General features: G+C 45.2%; 1 protein-coding gene across 5 annotated transcripts in view; it reads left to right on the top strand.

Annotated features, from left to right (window-relative positions):
* The window catches only part of LOC115119947 (methionine synthase reductase-like), a 52,617-nt gene extending 27,786 nt beyond the window's left edge, over nucleotides 1-24,831 (top strand). For all 5 annotated transcript variants that reach the window (XM_065019274.1, XM_065019273.1, XM_065019272.1 and 2 more), the window contains exons 13-15: nucleotides 20,243-20,335; nucleotides 23,432-23,623; nucleotides 23,740-24,831. In XM_065019274.1, coding sequence (XP_064875346.1) covers nucleotides 20,243-20,335; nucleotides 23,432-23,623; nucleotides 23,740-23,884 — 430 coding nt within the window. In that variant the 3' untranslated portion in view covers nucleotides 23,885-24,831. The remainder of the gene's footprint in view (nucleotides 1-20,242; nucleotides 20,336-23,431; nucleotides 23,624-23,739) is intronic.
* The last annotated feature ends 680 nt before the right edge of the window (nucleotides 24,832-25,511 follow it).

Genomic DNA, 25,511 nt, shown 5'->3' with positions numbered 1-25,511 from the left:
TAGGTATATAGCAGCCTTCAGTAACATGTAGGTATATAGCAGCCTTCAGTAACATGTAGCAGCCTTCAGTAACATGTAGCAGCCTTCAGTAACATGTAGGTATATAGCAGCCTTCAGTAACATGCAGGTATATAGCAGCCTTCAGTAACATGCAGGTATATAGCAGCCTTCAGTAACATGTAGGTATATAGCAGCCTTCAGTAACATGCAGGTATATAGCAGCCTTCAGTAACATGCAGGTATATAGCAGCCTTCAGTAACATGTAGGTATATAGCAGCCTTCAGTAACATGCAGGTATATAGCAGCCTTCAGTAACATGTAGGTATATAGCAGCCTTCAGTAACATGCAGGTGTATAGCAGCCTTCAGTAACATGCAGGTATATAGCAGCCTTCAGTAACATGCAGGTATATAGCAGCCTTCAGTAACATGTAGGTATATAGCAGCCTTCAGTAACATGTAGGTATATAGCAGCCTTCAGTAACATGTAGCAGCCTTCAGTAACATGTAGGTATATAGCAGCCTTCAGTAACATGTAGGTATATAGCAGCATTCAGTAACATGTAGGTATATAGTAGCCTTCAGTAACATGCAGGTATATTGCAGCCTTCAGTAACATGTAGCAGCCTTCAGTAACATGTAGGTATATAGCAGCCTTCAGTAACATGTAGCAGCCTTCAGTAACATGTAGGTATATAGCAGCCTTCAGTAACATGTAGGTATATAGCAGCCTTCAGTAACATGTAGGTATATAGCAGCCTTCAGTAACATAGGAGCAGCCTTCAGTAACATGTAGGTATAGAGCAGCCTTCAGTAACATGTATATAGGTAACATAGAGCAGCCTTCAGTAACATGTAGGTATATAGCAGCCTTCAGTAACATGTAGGTATATAGCAGCCTTCAGTAACATGTAGGTATATAGCAGCCTTCAGTAACATAGCAGCCTTCAGTAACAGGTATATAGCAGCCTTCAGTAACATGCAGGTATATAGCAGCCTTCAGTAACATGTAGGTATATAGCAGCCTTCAGTAACATGTAGGTATATATCAGCCTTCAGTAACATGTAGGTATATAGCAGCCTTCAGTAACATGCAGGTATATAGCATCCTTCAGTAACATGCAGGTATATAGCATCCTTCAGTAACATGCAGGTATATAGCAGCCTTCAGTAACATGTAGCAGCCTTCAGTAACATGTAGCAGCCTTCAGTAACATGTAGGTATATAGCAGCCTTCAGTAACATGCAGGTATATAGCAGCCTTCAGTAACATGCAGGTATATAGCAGCCTTCAGTAACATGTAGCAGCCTTCAGTAACATGTAGCAGCCTTCAGTAACATGTAGGTATATAGCAGCCTTCAGTAACATGCAGGTATATAGCAGCCTTCAGTAACATGCAGGTATATAGCAGCCTTCAGTAACATGTAGCAGCCTTCAGTAACATGTAGCAGCCTTCAGTAACATGTAGGTATATAGCAGCCTTCAGTAACATGTAGGTATAGAGCAGCCTTCAGTAACATGTAGGTATATAGCAGCCTTCAGTAACATGTAGGTATATAGCAGCCTTCAGTAACATGTAGGTATATAGCAGCCTTCAGTAACATGTAGCAGCCTTCAGTAACATGTAGGTATATAGCAGCCTTCAGTAACATGTAGGTATATAGCAGCATTCAGTAACATGTAGGTATATAGTAGCCTTCAGTAACATGCAGGTATATTGCAGCCTTCAGTAACATGTAGCAGCCTTCAGTAACATGTAGGTATATAGCAGCCTTCAGTAACATGTAGCAGCCTTCAGTAACATGTAGGTATATAGCAGCCTTCAGTAACATGTAACATAGGTATATAGCAGCCTTCAGTAACATGTAGGTATATAGCAGCCTTCAGTAACATGTAGGTATATATAGCAGCCTTCAGTAACATGTAGGTATATAGCAGCCTTCAGTAACATGCAGGTATATAGCATCCTTCAGTAACATCAGTAACAGGTATATAGCATCCTTCAGTAACATGCAGGTAACATATAGTATACCTTCAGTAACATGCAGGTATATAGCAGCCTTCAGTAACATGTAGGTATATAGCAGCCTTCAGTAACATGTAGGGCATAGTAACATCAGCAGCCTTCAGTAACATGTAGGTATATAGCAGCCTTCAGTAACATGTAGGTATAGAGCAGCCTTCAGTAACATGTAGGTATATAGCAGCCTTCAGTAACATGCAGGTATATAGCAGCCTTCAGTAACATGCAGGTATATAGCAGCCTTCAGTAACACAGGTATATAGCAGCCTTCAGTAACATGTAGGTATATAGCAGCCTTCAGTAACATGTAGGTATATAGCAGCCTTCAGTAACATGCAGGTATATAGCAGCCTTCAGTAACATGCAGGTATATAGTAGCCTTCAGTAACATGTAGGTGTATAGCAGCCTTCAGTAACATGTAGGTATATAGCAGCCTTCAGTAACATGTAGGTATATAGTAGCCTTCAGTAACATGTAGGTATATAGTAGCCTTCAGTAACATGTAGGTATATAGCAGCCTTCAGTAACATGTAGCTATATTGCAGCCTTCAGTAACATGTAGCTATATTGCAGCCTTCAGTAACATGCAGGTGTATAGCAGCCTTCAGTAACATGTAGGTATATAGCAGCCTTCAGTAACATGTAGGTATATAGCAGCCTTCAGTAACATGTAGGTATATAGCAGCCTTCAGTAACATGCAGGTATATAGCAGCCTTCAGTAACATGCAGGTATATAGCAGCCTTCAGTAACATGTAGGTATATAGCAGCCTTCAGTAACATGTAGGTATATAGCAGCCTTCAGTAACATGCAGGTATATAGCATCCTTCAGTAACATGCAGGTATATAGCATCCTTCAGTAACATGCAGGTATATAGCAACCTTCAGTAACATGCAGGTATATAGCAACCTTCAGTAACATGCAGGTATATAGCAGCCTTCAGTAACATGTAGGTATATAGCAGCCTTCAGTAACATGTAGGTATATAGCAGCCTTCAGTAACATGTAGGTATAGAGCAGCCTTCAGTAACATGTAGGTATAGAGCAGCCTTCAGTAACATGTAGGTATATAGCAGCCTTCAGTAACATGTAGGTATATAGCAGCCTTCAGTAACATGTAGGTATATAGCAGCCTTCAGTAACATGTAGGTATATAGCAGCCTTCAGTAACATGCAGGTATATAGCAGCCTTCAGTAACATGCAGGTATATAGCAGCCTTCAGTAACATGCAGGTATATAGCAGCCTTCAGTAACATGCAGGTATATAGCAGCCTTCAGTAACATGTAGGTATATAGCAGCCTTCAGTAACATGCAGGTATATAGCAGCCTTCAGTAACATGCAGGTATATAGCAGCCTTCAGTAACATGTAGGTATATAGCAGCCTTCAGTAACATGCAGGTATATAGCAGCCTTCAGTAACATGTAGGTATATAGCAGCCTTCAGTAACATGCAGGTATATAGCAGCCTTCAGTAACATGCAGGTATATAGCAGCCTTCAGTAACATGCAGGTATATAGCAGCCTTCAGTAACATGTAGGTATATAGCAGCCTTCAGTAACATGTAGCAGCCTTCAGTAACATGTAGGTATATAGCAGCCTTCAGTAACATGTAGGTATATAGCAGCATTCAGTAACATGTAGGTATATAGTAGCCTTCAGTAACATGCAGGTATATTGCAGCCTTCAGTAACATGTAGCAGCCTTCAGTAACATGTAGGTATATAGCAGCCTTCAGTAACATGTAGCAGCCTTCAGTAACATGTAGGTATATAGCAGCCTTCAGTAACATGTAGGTATATAGCAGCCTTCAGTAACATGTAGGTATATAGCAGCCTTCAGTAACATGTAGGTATATAGCAGCCTTCAGTAACATGTAGGTATATAGCAGCCTTCAGTAACATGTAGGTATATAGCAGCCTTCAGTAACATGTAGGTATATAGCAGCCTTCAGTAACATGTAGGTATATAGCAGCCTTCAGTAACATGTAGGTATATAGCAGCCTTCAGTAACATGCAGGTATATAGCAGCCTTCAGTAACATGCAGGTATATAGCAGCCTTCAGTAACATGTAGGTATATATCAGCCTTCAGTAACATGTAGGTATATAGCAGCCTTCAGTAACATGCAGGTATATAGCATCCTTCAGTAACATGCAGGTATATAGCATCCTTCAGTAACATGCAGGTATATAGCATCCTTCAGTAACATGCAGGTATATAGCAGCCTTCAGTAACATGTAGGTATATAGCAGCCTTCAGTAACATGTAGGTATATAGCAGCCTTCAGTAACATGTAGGTATAGAGCAGCCTTCAGTAACATGTAGGTATAGAGCAGCCTTCAGTAACATGTAGGTATATAGCAGCCTTCAGTAACATGTAGGTATATAGCAGCCTTCAGTAACATGTAGGTATATAGCAGCCTTCAGTAACATGTAGCAGCCTTCAGTAACATGTAGGTATATAGCAGCCTTCAGTAACATGTAGGTATATAGCAGCCTTCAGTAACATGTAGGTATATAGCAGCCTTCAGTAACATGTAGGTATATAGTAGCCTTCAGTAACATGCAGGTATATTGCAGCCTTCAGTAACATGTAGCAGCCTTCAGTAACATGTAGGTATATAGCAGCCTTCAGTAACATGTAGCAGCCTTCAGTAACAGGTATATAGCAGCCTTCAGTAACATAGCAGCCTTCAGGTATATAGCAGCCTTCAGTAACATGTAGGTATATAGCAGCCTTCAGTAACATGTAGGTATATAGCAGCCTTCAGTAACATGTAGGTATATAGCAACCTTCAGTAACATGTAGGTATATAGCAGCCTTCAGTAACATGTAGGTGTATAGCAGCCTTCAGTAACATGTAGGTGTGTAGCAGCCTTCAGTAACATGTAGGTGTATAGCAGCCTTCAGTAACATGTAGGTATATAGCAGCCTTCAGTAACATGTAGGTATATAGCAGCCTTCAGTAACATGTAGGTATATAGCAGCCTTCAGTAACATGTAGGTATATAGCAGCCTTTCAGTATAGCAGCCTTCAGTAACATGCAGGTATATAGCAGCCTTCAGTAACATGCAGGTATATAGCAGCCTTCAGTAACATGTAGGTATATATCAGCCTTCAGTAACATGTAGGTATATAGCAGCCTTCAGTAACATGCAGGTATATAGCATCCTTCAGTAACATGCAGGTATATAGCATCCTTCAGTAACATGCAGGCAGCCTTCAGTAACATGCAGGTATATAGCAACCTTCAGTAACATGCAGGTATATAGCAGCCTTCAGTAACATGTAGGTATATAGCAGCCTTCAGTAACATGTAGGTATATAGCAGCCTTCAGTAACATGTAGGTATAGAGCAGCCTTCAGTAACATGTAGGTATAGAGCAGCCTTCAGTAACATGTAGGTATATAGCAGCCTTCAGTAACATGTAGGTATATAGCAGCCTTCAGTAACATGTAGGTATATAGCAGCCTTCAGTAACATGCAGGTATATAGCAGCCTTCAGTAACATGCAGGTATATAGCAGCCTTCAGTAACATGCAGGTATATAGCAGCCTTCAGTAACATGTAGGTATATAGCAGCCTTCAGTAACATGTAGGTATATAGCAGCCTTCAGTAACATGCAGGTATATAGCAGCCTTCAGTAACATGCAGGTATATAGTAGCCTTCAGTAACATGTAGGTGTATAGCAGCCTTCAGTAACATGTAGGTATATAGCAGCCTTCAGTAACATGTAGGTATATAGTAGCCTTCAGTAACATGTAGGTATATAGTAGCCTTCAGTAACATGTAGGTATATAGCAGCCTTCAGTAACATGTAGCTAGCTATATTGCAGCCTTCAGTAACATGTCAGCTATATTGCAGCCTTCAGTAACATGCAGGTGTATAGCAGCCTTCAGTAACATGTAGGTATATAGCAGCCTTCAGTAACATGTAGGTATATAGCAGCCTTCAGTAACATGTAGGTATATAGCAGCCTTCAGTAACATGCAGGTATATAGCAGCCTTCAGTAACATGCAGGTATATAGCAGCCTTCAGTAACATGTAGGTATATAGCAGCCTTCAGTAACATGTAGGTATATAGCAGCCTTCAGTAACATGCAGGTATATAGCATCCTTCAGTAACATGCAGGTATATAGCATCCTTCAGTAACATGCAGGTATATAGCAGCCTTCAGTAACATGTAGGTATATAGCAGCCTTCAGTAACATGCAGGTATATAGCAGCCTTCAGTAACATGCAGGTATATAGTAGCCTTCAGTAACATGTAGGTGTATAGCAGCCTTCAGTAACATGTAGGTATATAGCAGCCTTCAGTAACATGTAGGTATATAGTAGCCTTCAGTAACATGTAGGTATATAGTAGCCTTCAGTAACATGTAGGTATATAGCAGCCTTCAGTAACATGTAGCTATATTGCAGCCTTCAGTAACATGTAGCTATATTGCAGCCTTCAGTAACATGCAGGTGTATAGCAGCCTTCAGTAACATGTAGGTATATAGCAGCCTTCAGTAACATGCAGGTATATAGTAGCCTTCAGTAACATGCAGGTATATAGTAGCCTTCAGTAACATGCAGGTATATAGCAACCTTCAGTAACATGTAGGTATATAGCAGCCTTCAGTAACATGTAGGTATATAGCAGCCTTCAGTAACATGTAGCAGCCTTCAGTAACATGTAGCAGCCTTCAGTAACATGTAGGTATATAGCAGCCTTCAGTAACATGTAGGTATATAGCAGCATTCAGTAACATGTAGGTATATAGCAGCCTTCAGTAACATGTAGGTATATAGCAGCCTTCAGTAACATGTAGCAGCCTTCAGTAACATGTAGGTATATAGCAGCCTTCAGTAACATGTAGGTATATAGCAGCCTTCAGTAAATGTAGCAGCCTTCAGTAACATGTAGGTATATAGCAGCCTTCAGTAACATGTAGGTATATAGCAGCCTTCAGTAACATGTAGGTATATAGCAGCCTTCAGTAACATGTAGCAGCCTTCAGTAACATGTAGGTATATAGCAGCCTTCAGTAACATGTAGGTATAGAGCAGCCTTCAGTAACATGTAGGTATAGAGCAGCCTTCAGTAACATGTAGGTATATAGCAGCATTCAGTAACATGTAGGTATATAGCAACCTTCAGTAACATGTAGGTATATAGCAGCCTTCAGTAACATGTAGGTATATAGCAACCTTCAGTAACATGTAGGTATATAGCAGCCTTCAGTAACATGTAGCAGCCTTCAGTAACATGTAGGTATATAGCAGCCTTCAGTAACATGTAGGTATATAGCAGCATTCAGTAACATGTAGGTATATAGCAGCCTTCAGTAACATGCAGGTATATAGCAGCCTTCAGTAACATGCAGGTATATAGCAACCTTCAGTAACATGCAGGTATATAGCAACCTTCAGTAACATGTAGGTATATAGCAGCCTTCAGTAACATGTAGGTATATAGCAGCCGTCAGTAACATGTAGCAGCCTTCAGTAACATGTAGGTATATTTACATTTACATTTAAATCATTTAGCAGACGCTCTTATCCAGAGCGACTTACAAATTGGTGCTTTCACCTTATGACATCCAGTGGAACAGCCACTTTACAATAGTGCATCTAGGTCTTTTAAGGGGGAGAAGGATTACTTTATCCTATCCTAGGTATTCCTTAAAGAGGTGGGGTTTCAGGTGTCTCCGGAAGGTGGTGATTGACTCCGCTGTCCTGGCGTCGTGAGGGAGTTTGTTCCACCATTGGGGGGCCAGAGCAGCGAACAGTTTTGACTGGGCTGAGCGGGAACTGTACTTCCTCAGTGGTAGGGAGGCGAGCAGGCCAGAGGTGGATGAACGCAGTGCCCTTGTTTGGGTGTAGGGCCTGATCAGAGCCTGGAGGTACTGAGGTGCCGTTCCCCTCACAGCTCCGTAGGCAAGCACCATGGTCTTGTAGCGGATGCGAGCTTCAACTGGAAGCCAGTGGAGAGAGCGGAGGAGCGGGGTGACGTGAGAGAACTTGGGAAGGTTGAACACCAGACGGGCTGCGGCGTTCTGGATGAGTTGTAGGGGTTTAATGGCACAGGTAGGGAGCCCAGCCAACAGCGAGTTGCAGTAATCCAGACGGGAGATGACAAGTGCCTGGATTAGGACCTGCGCCGCTTCCTGTGTGAGGCAGGGTCGTACTCTGCGGATGTTGTAGAGCATGAACCTACAGGAACGGGCCACCGCCTTGATGTTATTTGAGAACGACAGGGTGTTGTCCAGGGTCACGCCAAGGTTCTTAGCGCTCTGGGACGAGGACACAATGGAGTTGTCAACCGTGATGGCGAGATCATGGAACGGGCAGTCCTTCCCGGGAGGAAGAGCAGCTCCGTCTTGCCGAGGTTCAGCTTGAGGTGATGATCCGTCATCCACACTGATATGTCTGCCAGACATGCAGAGATGCGATTCGCCACCTGGTCGTCAGAAGGGGAAAGGAGAAGATTAATTGTGTGTCGTCTGCATAGCAATGATAGGAGAGACCATGTGAGGTTATGACAGAGCCAAGTGACTTGGTGTATAGCGAGAATAGGAGAGGGCCTAGAACAGAGCCCTGGGGGACACCAGTGGTGAGAGCACGTGGTGAGGAGACGGATTCTCGCCACGCCACCTGGTAGGAGCGACCTGTCAGGTAGGACGCAATCCAAGCGTGGGCCGCGCCGGAGATGCCCAACTCGGAGAGGGTGGAGAGGAGGATCTGATGGTTCACAGTATCGAAGGCAGCCGATAGGTCTAGAAGGATGAGAGCAGAGGAGAGAGAGTTAGCTTTAGCAGTGCGGAGCGCCTCCGTGATACAGAGAAGAGCAGTCTCAGTTGAATGACTAGTCTTGAAACCTGACTGATTTGGATCAAGAAGGTCATTCTGAGAGAGATAGCGGGAGAGCTGGCCAAGGACGGCACGTTCAAGAGTTTTGGAGAGAAAAGAAAGAAGGGATACTGGTCTGTAGTTGTTGACATCGGAGGGATCGAGTGTAGGTTTTTTCAGAAGGGGTGCAACTCTCGCTCTCTTGAAGACAGGAGGGACGTAGCCAGCGGTCAGGGATGAGTTGATGAGTGAGGTGAGGTAAGGGAGAAGGTCACCGGAGATGGTCTGGAGAAGAGAGGAGGGGATAGGGTCAAGCGGGCAGGTTGTTGGGCGGCCGGCCGTCACAAGACGCGAGATGTCATCTGAGAGAGAGGGGAGAAAGAGGTCAGAGCACAGGGTAGGGCAGTGTGAGCAGAACCAGCGGTGTCGTTTGACTTAGCAAACGAGGATCGGATGTCGTCGACCTTCTTTTCAAAATGGTTGACGAAGTCATCTGCAGAGAGGGGGGAGGGGAAGGAGGATTCAAGAGGGAGGAGAAGGTGGCAAAGAGCTTCCTAGGGTTAGAGGCAGATGCTTGGAATTTAGAGTGGTAGAAAGTGGCTTTAGCAGCAGAGACAGAGGAGGAAAATGTAGAGAGGAGGGAGTGAAAGTATGCCAGGTCCGCAGGGAGGCGAGTTTTCCTCCATTTCCGCTCGGCTGCCCGGAGCCCTGTTCTGTGAGCTCGCAATGAGTCGTCGAGCCACGGAGCGGGAGGGGAGGACCGAGCCGGCCTGGAGGATAGGGGACATAGAGAGTCAAAGGATGCAGAAAGGGAGGAGAGGAGGGTTGAGGAGGCAGAATCAGGAGATAGGTTGGAGAAGGTTTGAGCAGAGGGAAGAGATGATAGGATGGAAGAGGAGAGAGTAGCGGGGGAGAGAGAGCGGAGGTTGGGACGGCGCGATACCATCCGAGTAGGGGCAGTGTGGGAAGTGTTGGATGAGAGCGAGAGGGAAAAGGATACAAGGTAGTGGTCGGAGACTTGGAGGGGAGTTGCAATGAGGTTAGTGGAGGAACAGCATCTAGTAAAGATGAGGTCGAGCGTATTGCCTGCCTTGTGAGTAGGGGGGAAGGTGAGAGGGTGAGGTCAAAAGAGGAGAGGAGTGGAAAGAAGGAGGCAGAGAGGAATGAGTCGAAGGTAGACGGGGAGGTTAAAGTCGCCCAGAACTGTGAGAGGTGAGCCGTCCTCAGGAAAGGAGCTTATCAAGGCATCAAGCTCATTGATGAACTCTCCGAGGAACCTGGAGGGCGATAAATGATAAGGATGTTAAGCTTGAAAGGGCTGGTAACTGTGACAGCATGGAATTCAAAGGAGGCGATAGACAGATGGGTAAGGGGAGAAAGAGAGAATGACCACTTGGGAGAGATGAGGATCCCGGTGCCACCACCCCGCTGACCAGAAGCTCTCGGGGTGTGCGAGAGCACGTGGGCGGACGAAGAGAGAGCAGTAGGAGTAGCGGTGTTGTCTGTGGTGATCCATGTTTCCGTCAGAGCCAAGAAGTCGAGGACTGGAGGGAGGCATAGGCTGAGATGAACTCTGCCTTGTTGGCCGCAGATCGGCAGTTCCAGAGGCTACCGGAGACCTGGAACTCCACGTGGGTCGTGCGCGCTGGGACCACCAGATTAGGGTGGCCGCGGCCATGCGGTGTGGAGCGTTTGTATGGTCTGTGCAGAGAGGAGAGAACAGGGATAGACAGACACATAGTTGACAGGCTAGAGAAGAGGCTACGCTAATGCAGAGGAGATTGAATGACAAGTGGACTACACGTCTCGAATGTTCAGAAAGTTAAGCTTACGTAGCAAGAATCTAATTGACTAAAATGATTAAAATGATACAGTACTGCTGGGGTAGGCTAGCTGCGTTGTTGACACTACCCTAATCAAGTTGTACCGTTGAGTGTGAAGTTTCTACAATGCTGCTTTTCGGGAGCTAGCTGGCTAGCTAGCAGTGTTGGTTACGTTACGTTGCGTTAGGAGAACGACAATAGCTGGCTAGCTAACCTAGAAAATCGCTCTAGACTACACAATTATCTTTGAAACAAAGACGGCTATGTAGCTAGCTATGTAGCTAGCTACGATCAAACAAATCACACCGTTGGGACTGTAATGAAATGAAATGAAAATGTGATACTACCTGTGGAGCGAAGCGGAATGCGACCGGAATGCGAAAGTTCTATTCAGTAGACGTTGGCTGGCTATTGGCTAGCTAGGAGTGTCTCCTACGTTAAGGACTACAAAATAGCTGGCTAGCTAACCTCGGTGAATTAAGATAATCACTCTAAGACTACACACTCTAAACTACACAATTATCTTGGATACGAAGACAGCAAAGACAACTATGTAGCTAGCTAATACTACACTAATCAAGTCGTTCAGTTGAGTGTGATAGTTACTACAGTGCTACGGTAGACGGTGAACGTGTTGGGCAGATAGGAGACGACGAAATACGATAATTACGCAATTATCTTTGATACAACGACGACTATGTAGCTAGCTAAGAAGAAATTGCTAAGATTAGACAAATCAGACCGTTGTACTATAATGAAATGTAATGAAATGTAATGAAAAAGTTATACAACCTGCAGAACGAAGCGCGGATGCGACCGGCTCGCTCCAACCCGGAAGTATATAGCAGCCTTCAGTAACATGTAGGTATATAGCAGCCTTCAGTAACATGTAGCAGCCTTCAGTAACATGTAGGTATATAGCAGCCTTCAGTAACATGTAGGTATATAGCAGCCTTCAGTAACATGTAGGTATAGAGCAGCCTTCAGTAACATGTAGGTATAGAGCAGCCTTCAGTAACATGTAGGTATATAGCAGCATTCAGTAACATGTAGGTATATAGCAGCCTTCAGTAACATGTAGGTATATAGCAGCCTTCAGTAACATGTAGGTATATAGCAGCCTTCAGTAACATGCAGGTATATAACAGCCTTCAGTAACATGTAGGTATATAGCAGCCTTCAGTAACATGTAGGTATATAGCAGCCTTCAGTAACATGTAGGTATATAGCAGCCTTCAGTAACATTCAGGTGTATAGCAGCCTTCAGTAACATGCAGGTATATAGCAGCCTTCAGTAACATGCAGGTATATAGCAGCCTTCAGTAACATGTAGGTATATAGTAGCCTTCAGTAACATGTAGGTATATAGTAGCCTTCAGTAACATGTAGGTATATAGCAGCCTTCAGTAACATGTAGCAGCCTTCAGTAACATGTAGGTATATAGCAGCCTTCAGTAACATGTAGGTATATAGCAGCCTTCAGTAACATGTAGCAGCCTTCAGTAACATGTAGGTATATAGCAGCCTTCAGTAACATGTAGCAGCCTTCAGTAACATGTAGGTATATAGCAGCCTTCAGTAACATGTAGGTATATAGTAGCCTTCAGTAACATGTAGCAGCCTTCAGTAACATGTAGGTATATAGCAGCCTTCAGTAACATGTAGGTATATAGCAGCCTTCAGTAACATGTAGGTATATAGCAGCCTTCAGTAACATGTAGGTATATAGCAGCCTTCAGTAACATGCAGGTATATAGCAGCCTTCAGTAACATGTAGGTATATAGCAGCATTCAGTAACATGTAGGTATATAGCAGCCTTCAGTAACATGCAGGTGTATAGCAGCCTTCAGTAACATGTAGGTGTATAGCAGCCTTCAGTAACATGTAGGTGTATAGCAGCCTTCAGTAACATGTAGGTATATAGTAGCCTTCAGTAACATGTAGGTATATAGCAGCCTTCAGTAACATGTAGGTATATAGCAGCCTTCAGTAACATGTAGGTATATAGCAGCCTTCAGTAACATGTAGGTATATAGCAGCCTTCAGTAACATGTAGGTGTATAGCAGCCTTCAGTAACATGCAGGTGTATAGCAGCCTTCAGTAACATGTAGGTATATAGCAGCCTTCAGTAACATGCAGGTATATAGTAGCCTTCAGTAACATGCAGGTATATAGCAACCTTCAGTAACATGTAGGTATATAGCAGCCTTCAGTAACATGTAGGTATATAGCAGCCTTCAGTAACATGTAGGTATATAGCAGCATTCAGTAACATGTAGGTATATAGCAGCCTTCAGTAACATGCAGGTATATAGCAGCCTTCAGTAACATGCAGGTATATAGCAACCTTCAGTAACATGCAGGTATATAGCAACCTTCAGTAACATGCAGGTATATAGCAACCTTCAGTAACATGCAGGTATATAGCATCCTTCAGTAACATGTAGGTATATAGCAGCCTTCAGTAACATGTAGCACCCTTCAGTAACATGTAGGTATATAGCAGCCTTCAGTAACATGTAGGTATATAGCAGTCTTCAGTAACATGTAGGTATATAGCAGCCTTCAGTAACATGTAGGTATATAGCAGCCTTCAGTAACATGTAGGTATATAGCAGCCTTCAGTAACATGTAGGTATATAGCAGCCTTCAGTAACATGTAGGTATATAGCAGCCTTCAGTAACATGTAGGTATATAGCAGCCTTCAGTAACATGCAGGTATATAACAGCCTTCAGTAACATGTAGGTATATAGCAGCCTTCAGTAACATGTAGGTATATAGCAGCCTTCAGTAACATGTAGGTATATAGCAGCCTTCAGTAACATGTAGGTATATAGCAGCCTTCAGTAACATTCAGGTGTATAGCAGCCTTCAGTAACATGCAGGTATATAGCAGCCTTCAGTAACATGCAGGTATATAGCAGCCTTCAGTAACATGTAGGTATATAGTAGCCTTCAGTAACATGTAGGTATATAGTAGCCTTCAGTAACATGTAGGTATATAGCAGCCTTCAGTAACATGCAGGTATATAGCAGCCTTCAGTAACATGTAGGTAGGTATATAGCAGCCTTCAGTAACATGCAGGTGTATAGCAGCCTTCAGTAACATGTAGGTGTATAGCAGCCTTCAGTAACATGCAGGTGTATAGTAGCCTTCAGTAACATGCAGGTATATCGCAACCTTCAGTAACATGCAGGTATATAGCAGCCTTCAGTAACATGTAGGTATATAGCAGCCTTCAGTAACATGTAGGTATATAGCAGCCTTCAGTAACATGTAGGTATATAGCAGCCTTCAGTAACATGTAGCAGCCTTCAGTAACATGTAGGTATATAGCAGCCTTCAGTAACATGTAGGTATATAGCAGCCTTCAGTAACATGTAGCAGCCTTACAGTAACATGTAGGTATATAGCAGCCTTCAGTAACATGTAGCAGCCTTCAGTAACATGTAGGTATATAGCAGCCTTCAGTAACATGTAGGTATATAGCAGCCTTCAGTAACATGTAGGTATATAGTAGCCTTCAGTAACATGTAGGTATATAGCAGCCTTCAGTAACATGTAGGTATATAGCAACCTTCAGTAACATGTAGGTATATAGCAGCCTTCAGTGACATGCAGGTATATAGCAACCTTCAGTAACATGTAGGTATATAGCAGCCTTCAGTAACATGTAGGTATATAGCAGCCTTCAGTAACATGTAGGTATATAGCAGCCTTCAGTAACATGCAGGTATATAGCAGCCTTCAGTAACATGTAGGTATATCAGTAACAGCAGCATTCAGTAACATGTAGGTATATAGCAGCCTTCAGTAACATGCAGGTGTATATAGCAGCCTTCAGTAACATGTCAGGTAGGTATAGCAGCCTTCAGTAACATGTAGGTATATAGCAGCCTTCAGTAACATGTAGGTATAGCAGCCTTCAGTAACAGTAGCAGCCTTCAGTAACATGTAGGTATATAGCAGCCTTCAGTAACATGTAGGTATATAGCAGCCTTCAGTAACATGTAGGTATATAGCAGCCTTCAGTAACATGTAGGTATATAGCAGCCTTCAGTAACATGTAGGCAGCAGCCTTCAGTAACATGTAGGTATATAGCAGCCTTCAGTAACATGTAGGTATATAGCAGCCTTCAGTAACATGTAGGTATATAGTAGCCTTCAGTAACATGTAGGTATATAGCAGCCTTCAGTAACATGTAGGTATATAGCAACCTTCAGTAACATGTAGGTATATAGCAGCCTTCAGTAACATGCAGGTATATAGCAACCTTCAGTAACATGTAGGTATATAGCAGCCTTCAGTAACATGCAGGTATATAGCAGCCTTCAGTAACATGTAGGTATATAGCAGCCTTCAGTAACATGCAGGTATATAGCAGGTATATAGCCTTCAGTAACATGTAGGTATATAGCAGCATTCAGTAACATGTAGGTATATAGCAGCCTTCAGTAACATGCAGGTATATAGCAGCCTTCAGTAACATGCAGGTATATAGCAACCTTCAGTAACATGCAGGTATATAGCAGCCTTCAGTAACATGTAGGTGTATAGCAGCCTTCAGTAACATGTAGGTATATAGCAGCCTTCAGTAACATGTAGGTATATAGTAGCCTTCAGTAACATGTAGGTATATAGCAGCCTTCAGTAACATGTAGGTATATAGCAGCCTTCAGTAACATGTAGGTATATAGCAGCCTTCAGTAACATGTAGGTATATAGCAGCCTTCAGTAACATGCAGGTGTATAGCAGCCTTCAGTAACATGTAGGTATATAGCAGCCTTCAGTAACATGCAGGTATATAGTAGCCTTCAGTAACATGCAGGTATATAGCAACCTTCAGTAACATGTAGGTATATAGCAGCCTTCAGTAACATGTAGGTATATAGCAGCCTTCAGTAACATGCAGGTATATAGCAGCCTTCAGTAACATGTAGGTATATAGCAGCCTTTAAGCCCCGGTGATTGGCTGTGGAAAGGCAGCTTCTCGTTTTCTAAGTGCTTTTCAACATAGACAGTCATTTTCTCTGCATAAAGCTTTTGGCCGCAGGAAGAAGTTGGGTGAAACGATCTGTTACCCTTGTCTCTCGGTCTCTGTGTCAGATTGTAAAACCTGTCACGGAGCTTTGTACAGTACCTGATTTTAAGATTCCAAACAAGGTGTCTACCCCTGATGTTGTGCTTTGATAAGAGATAACAACGTCCAATTTGACAACAGGACGCTGTATCACCAACAGCCATTTTGAAAGCAGGTCGCCAACAAAGCCTGAATACCCTCTTTCTTTAGCAACAAAGCAGCATTGGGACATTTAACTCTCCTCTCCCTCTCCCCTTACTCTTTCCTCATCGCTCCCTCTCCCCTCACTCTTTCCTCATCGCTCCCTCTCCCCTCACTCTTTCCTCATCGCTCCCTCTCCCCTCACTCTTTCCTCATCGCTCCCTCTCCCCTCACTCTTTCCTCATCGCTCCCTCTCCCCTCACTCTTTCCTCATCGCTCCCTCTCCCCTCACTCTTTCCTCATCGCTCCCCTCACTCTTTCCTCATCGCTCCCTCTCCCCTCACTCTTTCCTCATCGCTCCCTCTCCCCTCACTCTTTCCTCATCGCTCCCCTCACTCTTTCCTCATCGCTCCCCTCACTCTTTCCTCATCGCTCCCTCTCCCCTCACTCTTTCCTCATCGCTCCCGCTCCCCTCACTCTTTCCTCATCGCTCCCCTCACTCTTTCCTCATCGCTACCTCTCCCCTCCCCCTTCTGGCATCCTGTTTTCCTTTGTCAATCGATGGATGTTTTGAAAATGACTTTGTTCCACTTTGTAACTACAGAAGAGAGGGAGCGAAGGAGCTATGGAGAGAGGGAACAAAGGAGAGAGGGAAAGAGAGGGAACGGTTGAAATATCATAACTCGGTGGGATCTGGCGACCTCTGGCTGTCTGACATTGATTAGTCTTCTGAGCTTAAGGAGGAGTAATTCATTGAGGTTGTTCACCGGATGAACGGTAGTTGTATTTGGTTATTGTAAACGACTCTCTCTAGTTTCTCCACATTCGTCTGAATGCATTCAAAATCAGGCATGCTAATGTCATTGTAATTCGGCATACAGGTTCAGTGATCATAGCTCAGTGGCACTTCCTGGAATTGTCACGTACAGGCACATATTATCACAGTCTCCTAAAACTCTCATAACACCACTCACACAGAGCATCAAAACCCATTCAGCATGAACAAGGTCAGAGGAAATAAAACAAATACTGAGTTTACCAAGACTTCATTCCTGCTGAATCACAGTTTCTTCTGCTCCTTGTTCATCAGAGAAGCATTGAGAGGCAACCGCCTCCTTTGGACCCAGAATGGAGTGATAGGTTCTGATGATGTGGCACGACTTCCTGTCGTCTGGGCAGAAATGTGATTTTGGATTTAGAGGGATGAACCGTGTGGTCTGCGCAGAGATGTGATTTGTATTCAGAGGGAGTGGTAGTGTGGTCTGGGCAGAGATGTGATTTGTATTCAGAGGAAGTGGTAGTGTGGTCTGTGTGGCGCAGTAAAAGCCAGGCTATTGATATTGATCCCTGTGGGTTGAGGAGGAGAGGGGAGGGTTGAGGAGGGTTGCCATTTGGAGGGTTGGGTTGGGGAAAGAGGAGCCCAGTTAAATATGTTTACAGATAAAAAAAAATAATCAGAAAATGTAAATAGTGGATGATGTCATTTGTTTGGTCTGCTCTCTGCTTACCTAATGTATTCATCAATGAGACTGGAATGTTCAGGGTCTTCATCGATGAGACTGGAATGTTCAGGGTCTTCATCGATGAGACTGGAATGTTCAGGGTCTTCATCGATGAGACTGGAATGTTCAGGGTCTTCGTCGATGAGACTGGAATGTTCAGGGTCTTCGTCGATGAGACTGGAATGTTCAGGGTCTTCATCGATGAGACTGGAATGTTCAGGGTCTTCAGCGATGAGAGGGGAATGTTCAGGGTCTCCAGCGATGAGACTGGAATGTTCGGGGTCTTCAGCGATGACACTGGAATGTTCGGGGTCTTCAGCGATGACACTGGAATGTTCGGGGTCTTCATCGATGACACTGGAATGTTCGGGGTCTTCATCGATGACACTGGAATGTTCGGGGTCTTCATCGATGACACTGGAATGTTCGGGGTCTTCATCGATGACACTGGAATGTTCAGGGTCTTCAGAAACCTTATCCAGTCAAGGTTCTCCAGCATCATCTGGCGGGGTGTAGATGGTGGCGACGGGGCTGTAGATGGCGGGGCTGTAGATGGCAGTGCTGTAGATGGCGAGGTGTAGATGGTGGCGACGGGGCTGTAGATGGCGGGGCTGTAGATGGTGGCGACGGGGCTGTAGATGGCGGGGCTGTAGATGGCGGTGCTGTAGATGGCGAGGTGTAGATGGTGGCGACGGGGCTGTAGATGGCGGGGCTGTAGATGGCGGTGCTGTAGATGGCGGGGTGTAGATGGTGGCGACGGGGCTGTAGATGGCGGTGCTGTAGATGGCGAGGTGTAGATGGCGGGGCTGTAGATGGCGGTGCTGTAGATGGCGAGGGTGTAGATGGCGAGGGTGTAGATGGCGTGGCTGTAGATGGCGAGGTGTAAATGGCGGGGGTGTAAATGGCGGGGGTGTAGATGGCGAGGTGTAAATGGCGGGGGTGTAAATGGCGGGGGTGTAAATGGCGGGGGTGTAAATGGCGGGGGTGTAAATGGCGAGGGTGTAGATGGCAAGGTGTAAATGGCGGGGGTGTAAATGGCGAAGGTGTAAATGGCGGGGGTGTAAATGGCGGGGGGTAGGTGGCGAGGTGTAGGTGGCGAGGTGTAGGTGGCGGGGGTGTAGATGGCGAGGTGTAAATGGCGGGGTGTAAATGGCGGGGGTGTAAATGGCGGGGGTGTAAATGGCGGGGTGTAAATGGCGGGGTGTAGGTGGCGAGGGTGTAGGTGGCGAGGTGTAGGTGGGGGGTGTAGATGGCGAGGTGTAGATGGCGAGGTGTAGATGGCGAGGGTGTAAATGGCGAGGGTGTAAATGGCGAGGGTGTAAATGGCGGGGTGTAAATGGCGGGGGTGTAAGTGGCGGGGTGTAGGTGGCGAGGTGTAGGTGGCGAGGTGTAGGTGGCGGGGGTGTAGATGGCGGGGTGTAGATGGCGGGGGTGTAGATGGCTGGGGCTGTAGATGCGCGCTGTAGATGCGGGGCTGTAGATGGCGGAGCTGTAGATGGCGTTGTGTAAATTGCGGGGCTGTAGATGGCGAGGTGTAGATGGTGGCGACGGAGCTGTAGATGGTGGGGGCATAGATGGCGGCGGTGGTGGGGATGTAGATGGCGTGGCTGTAAATGTCGAGGGTGAGGGTGTAGATGGAGGGGTGTAGATGGAGGGGGTGTAGATGGTGGGGGTGTAGATGGTGGGGGTGTAGATGGCGGGGTGGGGGTGTAGATGGCGGGGTATAGATGGCGGCGGTGGGGGTGTAGATGGCGGGGTATAGATGGCGGGGGTGTAGGTGGCAGCGGTGGGGGTGTAGATGGCAGCGGCGGGGGTGTAGATGGCGGGGTGTAGATGGCAGCGGTGGGGGTGTAGATGGCGGGGTGTAGGTGGCAGCGGTGGGGGTGTAGATGGCAGCGGCGGGGGTGTAGATGGCGGGGGTGTAGATGGCGGGGTGTAGGTGGCAGCGGTGGGGGTGTAGATGGTGGGGTATAGATGGCGGGGTGTAGGTGGCAGCGGTGGGGGTGTAGATGGCAGCGGCGGGGGTGTAGATGGCGGGGGGTGTAGGTGGCAGCGGTGGGGGTGTAGATGGCGGGGGTGTAGATGGCGGGGGGTGTAGATGGCGGGGGTGTAGGTGGCAGCGGTGGGGGTGTAGGTGGCAGCGGTGGGGGTGTAGATGGCAGCGGTGGGGGTGTAGATGGCAGCGGTGGGGGTGTAGATGGCGGGGGTGTAGATGGCAGCGGTGGGGGTGTAGATGGCGGGGTATAGATGGCGGGGGTGTAGGTGGCAGCGGTGGGGGTGTAGATGGCGGGGGTGTAGGTGGCAGCGGTGGGGGTATAGATGGCAGTGGTGGGGGTATATATGGCGGGGGTGTAGGTGGCAGCGCACTGGCTCAGCGTTTTGTGTCTTTGTGCCACCTCTGTGCAAAGGATTCTGGGAGCCCTGACAGACTTGTTGGCCACAGGAGGAATCACTTTTATAAGTGGGGCTGACGTGCGGAGGGAGATGTGTACACGCGCATGCACGCACGCACGCACATACACGACAATGAGCTTAACTCCTTGTTTTAGTTGTAATCTACGGTGTAGTGTGATCCATCTCTTTAGGAGCATGTTAACTTCCTGTCCCTTCTGGACTGCATCATCCCCATCATAATTGTGGCTCTGTACTGTATAGATGTTGTAGGGAGATACAACAGTGTCACTGCTCCTTTTTAATGTCTGTTGTGACAAGGACTCTGTCCATTCTTCTGTGTTTTTATTGATTGGGCTTTGAGGTCTCCTCCAGTGTGTGTGTGTATATATTTGTTATTTTCTCCTTTTGTTTTTCTCTTTCAGGGAGAAGGAGAGGGAGGAAAACCCAGAGGCGGAGTTCAGTGAGACCTGGCTATTCTTCGGTTGTCGCCATAGAGACCGAGACTTCCTGTTTAGGTGAGTGTCATTTTGACCAAAACGTTGGGTCTTTCCAAAATGGCACCCCATTCCCTATGTTGTACCCGACTCCTGACCTGGGCCTGCATAGGGTTTCTGGTCGTAGTCCACTGTATAGGGAGTATGATGCCATTTCGGAAGCACCCATGTATTCCCAAAGTGAAGCACCCAAATGGGTGATCTCAGACTTTTCCTCCAGAGTACAAAGTGAGCAGAGTGTCGAAGGCATTCCACAGGGGCCCATGTTGACTCCAATGCTTCCCACATTTGTGTCACGTTGGCTGGATGTTCTTTGGGTGGTGGACCGTTCTTGATACACACGAGAACCCGTTGAGTGTGAAAAACAGTGTTGCAGTTCTCGACACAAACCGGTGCACCTGGCACCAACTACTATACCCTGTTCAAACCGGTGCACCTGGCACCAACTACTATACCCTGTTCAAACCGGTGCACCTGGCACCAACTACTATACCCTGTTCAAAGGCACTTAAACCCTTTGTCTTGCTCATTCACCCTCGGAACTGAGCACATATACACAATACATGTCTCAAGGCTTTAAAAATCCTTCTTTAACCTGTCTCCTCCCCTTCATCTACACTGATTTGAAGTGATTTTAACAGGTGACATCAATAAGGGGTCATAGCTTTCACCTGGATAATTTTTAAAAATTGTATTTATTTAACCTTTATTTAACTAGGCAAGTCCGTTAAGAACAAATTCTTATTTACAATGACGGCCTGCCCCGGCCAAAACCGGATGACACTGGGCCAATTGTGCGCCGCCCTATGGGACTCCCAATCACGGCCGGTTGTGATACAGCCTGGATTCGAGCCAGGGTCTGTAGTGACTCCTCTAGCACTGAGATGCAGTGCCTTAAACCGCTGCACCACTCGGTAGCGCAAGTTCACCTGGTCAGTCTGTCATGGAAAGAGCAGGTGTTCTTAATGTTTTGTCCGCTCAGTGTCGCTATGCCATTCAGCAATTCCAGTCAGAAGACTTGAAAACATTTGTATTTCAAATAAAACTGAACTTACTTAACTGAGAGGAATGCAGAACGTCCAAACTATCACCTTAAATGACTAGTAGCACTACAAGGCCAGTACACCAATCAAAGCACTGCATTCTTAGTAGATGAATTTGTCCCGGAAATCATGAAAGAACAGATCAAAGAAATATCCGCCTGTATTTGTTTATTTGCGTCCATCTCTTTGTTAAATGCATTCTCACAGCCAGGTATCCCGATGGTTGTTTGTTCACAGTGTAGATCTCTCTATCTGCAGGAGTTCAACGGCTTTGTCCGGTCAGTGGGGTTCTGAAACGTGAACTGATAGAAAAAAGAATGCATTCCCTTTGATGCTAAATATATTCTGTGGCCCGAGGCTAAACCCTGGTATCCCGGGTGTGACATTAACATTGCTACACAATGTTCTCCTTAAAAAGCCCTAATCAACCCCAAAACATAACATGTGTGTTAGAGGGTAACACCAATCTGACCTACAGTCAGATACTCAGACCCCCTAATGTTTGCCGTTTCCACCTGTTTTCTCCCTTACCCTCCTTATGGTTGGATTGTGATTTCGGTGCAGAGGGAAAGGGGGTTTGCTCAGCTCTTGTTAAGGACCAGATTGGCACCACCAGACCAGGGCTGTTTTCTCTGTCAATACACACCAGGGTTTGACTGAGAGCTGAGGCCAGACAGAAGAGCTCAGCTCAGTGGGGTCTGAGTGGACCCCTGGGACCAGGATGTTAACCTTTCAAACAGAAATCAAAGTCTCATTGTATTGGCTGACATTCAACAGAGAAGGGAGGGAAGGACAGAAAAGAGAGAAAGGAGGAGAAATGGGAAATGGCAATATGAAAGTCTCTTATCTAGAGAGAATATCTTTTCTCTGTTAGTTAGCATCTTTCCCCTGGACGTTTCTGTTAGACGTCTTTCCCCTGGACGTTTCTGTTAGACGTCTTTCCCCTGGACGTTTCTGTTAGACGTCTTTCCCCTGGACGTTTCTGTTAGACGTCTTTCCCCTGGACGTTTCTGTTAGACGTCTTTCCCCTGGACGTTTCTGTTAGACGTCTTTCCCCTGGACGTTTCTGTTAGACGTCTTTCCCCTGGACGTTTCTGTTAGACGTCTTTCCCCTGGACGTTTCTGTTAGACGTGACATCTTTCCCTGGACGTTTCTGTTAGACGTGACACCTTTTAAGGGGGTGTGTTATTCATGTTGTTCTTTGATCACCAGGAAGTGAACCCTCGTCGCTGCTCTTGTTGATTCTGTCTGTGACCTCTTCCTCCCCTCTTCCTGTTTTCTCTCTTGTTTTTCTGGTGTTTAACATGCTTGGTAAACTAGGGATTTGTTTGCAGCTGTCAGAGGTAAAAGAGAATTGTTCATACTGAGTCATCCAGATGAATAAATGTCATAAGATAAACATGGTGATGTTGTTGCATCAATGTGTGACATTCAACCCAGTGAAGGACAAAAAGAGAGAGAGAAATGTACAGTAAACACAATGTCTCCTTCGCTCACCTCCCCTGCAGTATTTACTGCATTTATTCTCATTCCTGTCATGGCCTTCATATTTTATTAAAACTAGTTCTAAAAAGTCTCCCTGCTACTGCAAAACATTATGTGAATACCTTCACCCAAGTTCCCTGTGTTTCCAGACAACATCCCATATGTCTCTGTCTGTCTGTCCGCCGGTCCATCCTGTCAACCTTGGGTAAGGTTCTTCACTGGCCCAGAAAACAGTCAACTTTTATCGTGCTGTTCCTATATACACAAGGCCCTGTTAAACATTGAGGCGGAATACACAAACAAGCAAGTAATGGACACAGACACACAGACAAGGTTGCAGCAAGGCTAGGTGGATTGATTGTATACAAAAAATATGGTTATCAGAGGGACTCAACCTTATGAAGTCTATATTTGTCCATTTCTCTTGCGCTGAATAAGGTGCATCGGCTAGCCTGTGTGTTTATGCGTAGGCTTCTACACCGCTTGGATGGATATTAAAAACAGTGACATATATGTGTAAAATAACTCTCATTAAAGCTACAGTGTGTAAAATAACTCATCGTCTCTCTCGCTCTCTCTTTCTCTCAGAGAGGAGCTGCAGGGGTTTGTGGCCAGTGGAATCCTCACCCATCTGAAGGTGTCTTTCTCACGGGACACTCAGGAGGGAACAGAAACACAGACCGAGACGGGACCCAGATACGTCCAACACAACCTGCTCAGCCATGCCAAAGACATCGTCAACCTCCTCCTCAAGGAGAATGGGTACCTCTATGTCTGCGGGTGAGCTCAGCTTTGATGATGTCCATAGGGAAACAATGGAACAGTATGGTTGATAGAGATCATTATGTTAGTAGATGTGGATCACTGATTTTACTGTCTGCCTTTTGCTCCCACAGTGATGCTAAGAACATGGCTAAAGATGTAAACGACACCCTGATAGAGATGGTATCAGCAGAGCTTCAGCTGGATAAACTGGACGCCATGAAAAGACTGGCCGGACTCAGGGAGGAGAAACGTTATCTTCAGGACATCTGGAGCTGAAAGAATTCACACCCCTTGACTTTTTCTACATTTTTTTTTGTATTACAAGTTGGGATTGAAATGTATGTAATTGTCAGGCCAGCATCCCGGAGTCGCCTTTTCACTGTTGACGTTGAGACTGGTGTTTTGCAGGTACTATTTAATGAAGCTGCCAGCTGAGGACTTGTGAGGCGTCTGTTTCTAAAACTAGACACTCTAATGTACTAGTCCTCTTGCTAAGTAGTGCTCCGGGGACTCCCACTCCTCTTTCAATTCTGGTTAGCGCCAGTTTGCGCTGTTCTGTGAAGGGAGTAGTACACAGTGTTGGACGAGATCTTCAGTTTCTTGGCAATTTCTCACATGGAATAGCCTTCATTTCTCAGAACAAGAATAGACGGACAAGTTACAGAAGAAATGTATTTGTTTCTGGCCAGTTTGAGCCTGTAATCGAACCCACAAATGCTGATTCTCCATATACTCAGCTAGTCTAAAGAAGGCCAGTTGTATTGCTTCTTTAAGCAGAACAACAGTTTTCAGCTGTGCTAACATAATTGCAAAAGGGTTTTCTAATGATCAATTAGCCTTTTTAAAATGATAAACTTGGATTAGCTAACACAACGTGCCATTGGAACACAGGAGTGATGGTTGCTGATAATGGGCCTCTGTACGCCTTTGTAGATATTCCATACAAAATTAGCCGTTTCCAGCTACAATAGTCATTAACAAAATGAACAATGTCTACACTGTATTTCTGATCAATTTGATGTTATTTTAATGGACAAAAAATTGTGCTTTTCTTTCAAAAACAAGGACATTTCTAAGTGAATTCATTTTCAATACATTACCAAACATTTCTAAAAACATGTTTTCACTTTGTCAATATGGGGTATTGTGTGTAGATGGGCGAGAAGAGAAATATATTTAATCCATTTTGAATTAAAGCTAACAACAATGTGGAATAAGTCAAAGGGTATGAATACTTTCTGAAGGCTCTGTATTTTATGTCGCAGGAAGCTACTCTTCCTGAGGTCCAGCAACATTAAGGCAGTTCAAATTAAAGGCATTACATTCCATAACACTTTACACAACACATTAAGCGTGATTCCTCAGGCCACTACTCTACTACAAAACAAAATCTGTTTCTGTGTAGTGCGTATGTTCTCGTGTCTGCCTGTGTCTTCACAGTTCCCGCAGTTCAATAAGGTCTACTTTTATAATAAAATTGAAAAAATCTGATTCTACTACTTGCATCAGTTGTGGAGTAGAGTTCCATGTAGTCATGGCTCTATGTAGTACTGAGTGCCTCCCACAGTCTGAATTTGACTTGGGGATTGTGAAGAGACCTTTGGTAGCATGTCTGGGTGTTAGAGCTGTATGCTAGTAGTTTAAACAGACACCTCGGTGCATTCAGCATGTCTATACCTCTCACAAATACAAGTATTGATGAAGTTCATCTCTCCTCCACTTTGAGCCAGGAGAGATTGACATGCATATTATTAATGTTAGAAGCTGTGCTGCCCTGTTCTGAGCCAATTGTAATTCTTCCGAGGTCCCTCTTTCTGGCACCTGACCACACGACTTAACAGTAGTCGAGGTGCAACAAAACTATGGCCTGCAGAGCAGCACTTTATTATAGACAGACTTCTCC

The sequence above is a fragment of the Oncorhynchus nerka genome, linkage group LG6 (genome assembly GCF_034236695.1).
Source record: "Oncorhynchus nerka isolate Pitt River linkage group LG6, Oner_Uvic_2.0, whole genome shotgun sequence".
Classification (NCBI taxonomy): Eukaryota; Metazoa; Chordata; class Actinopteri; order Salmoniformes; family Salmonidae; genus Oncorhynchus; species Oncorhynchus nerka.
This window is presented reverse-complemented; position numbering and strand designations above follow the sequence as displayed.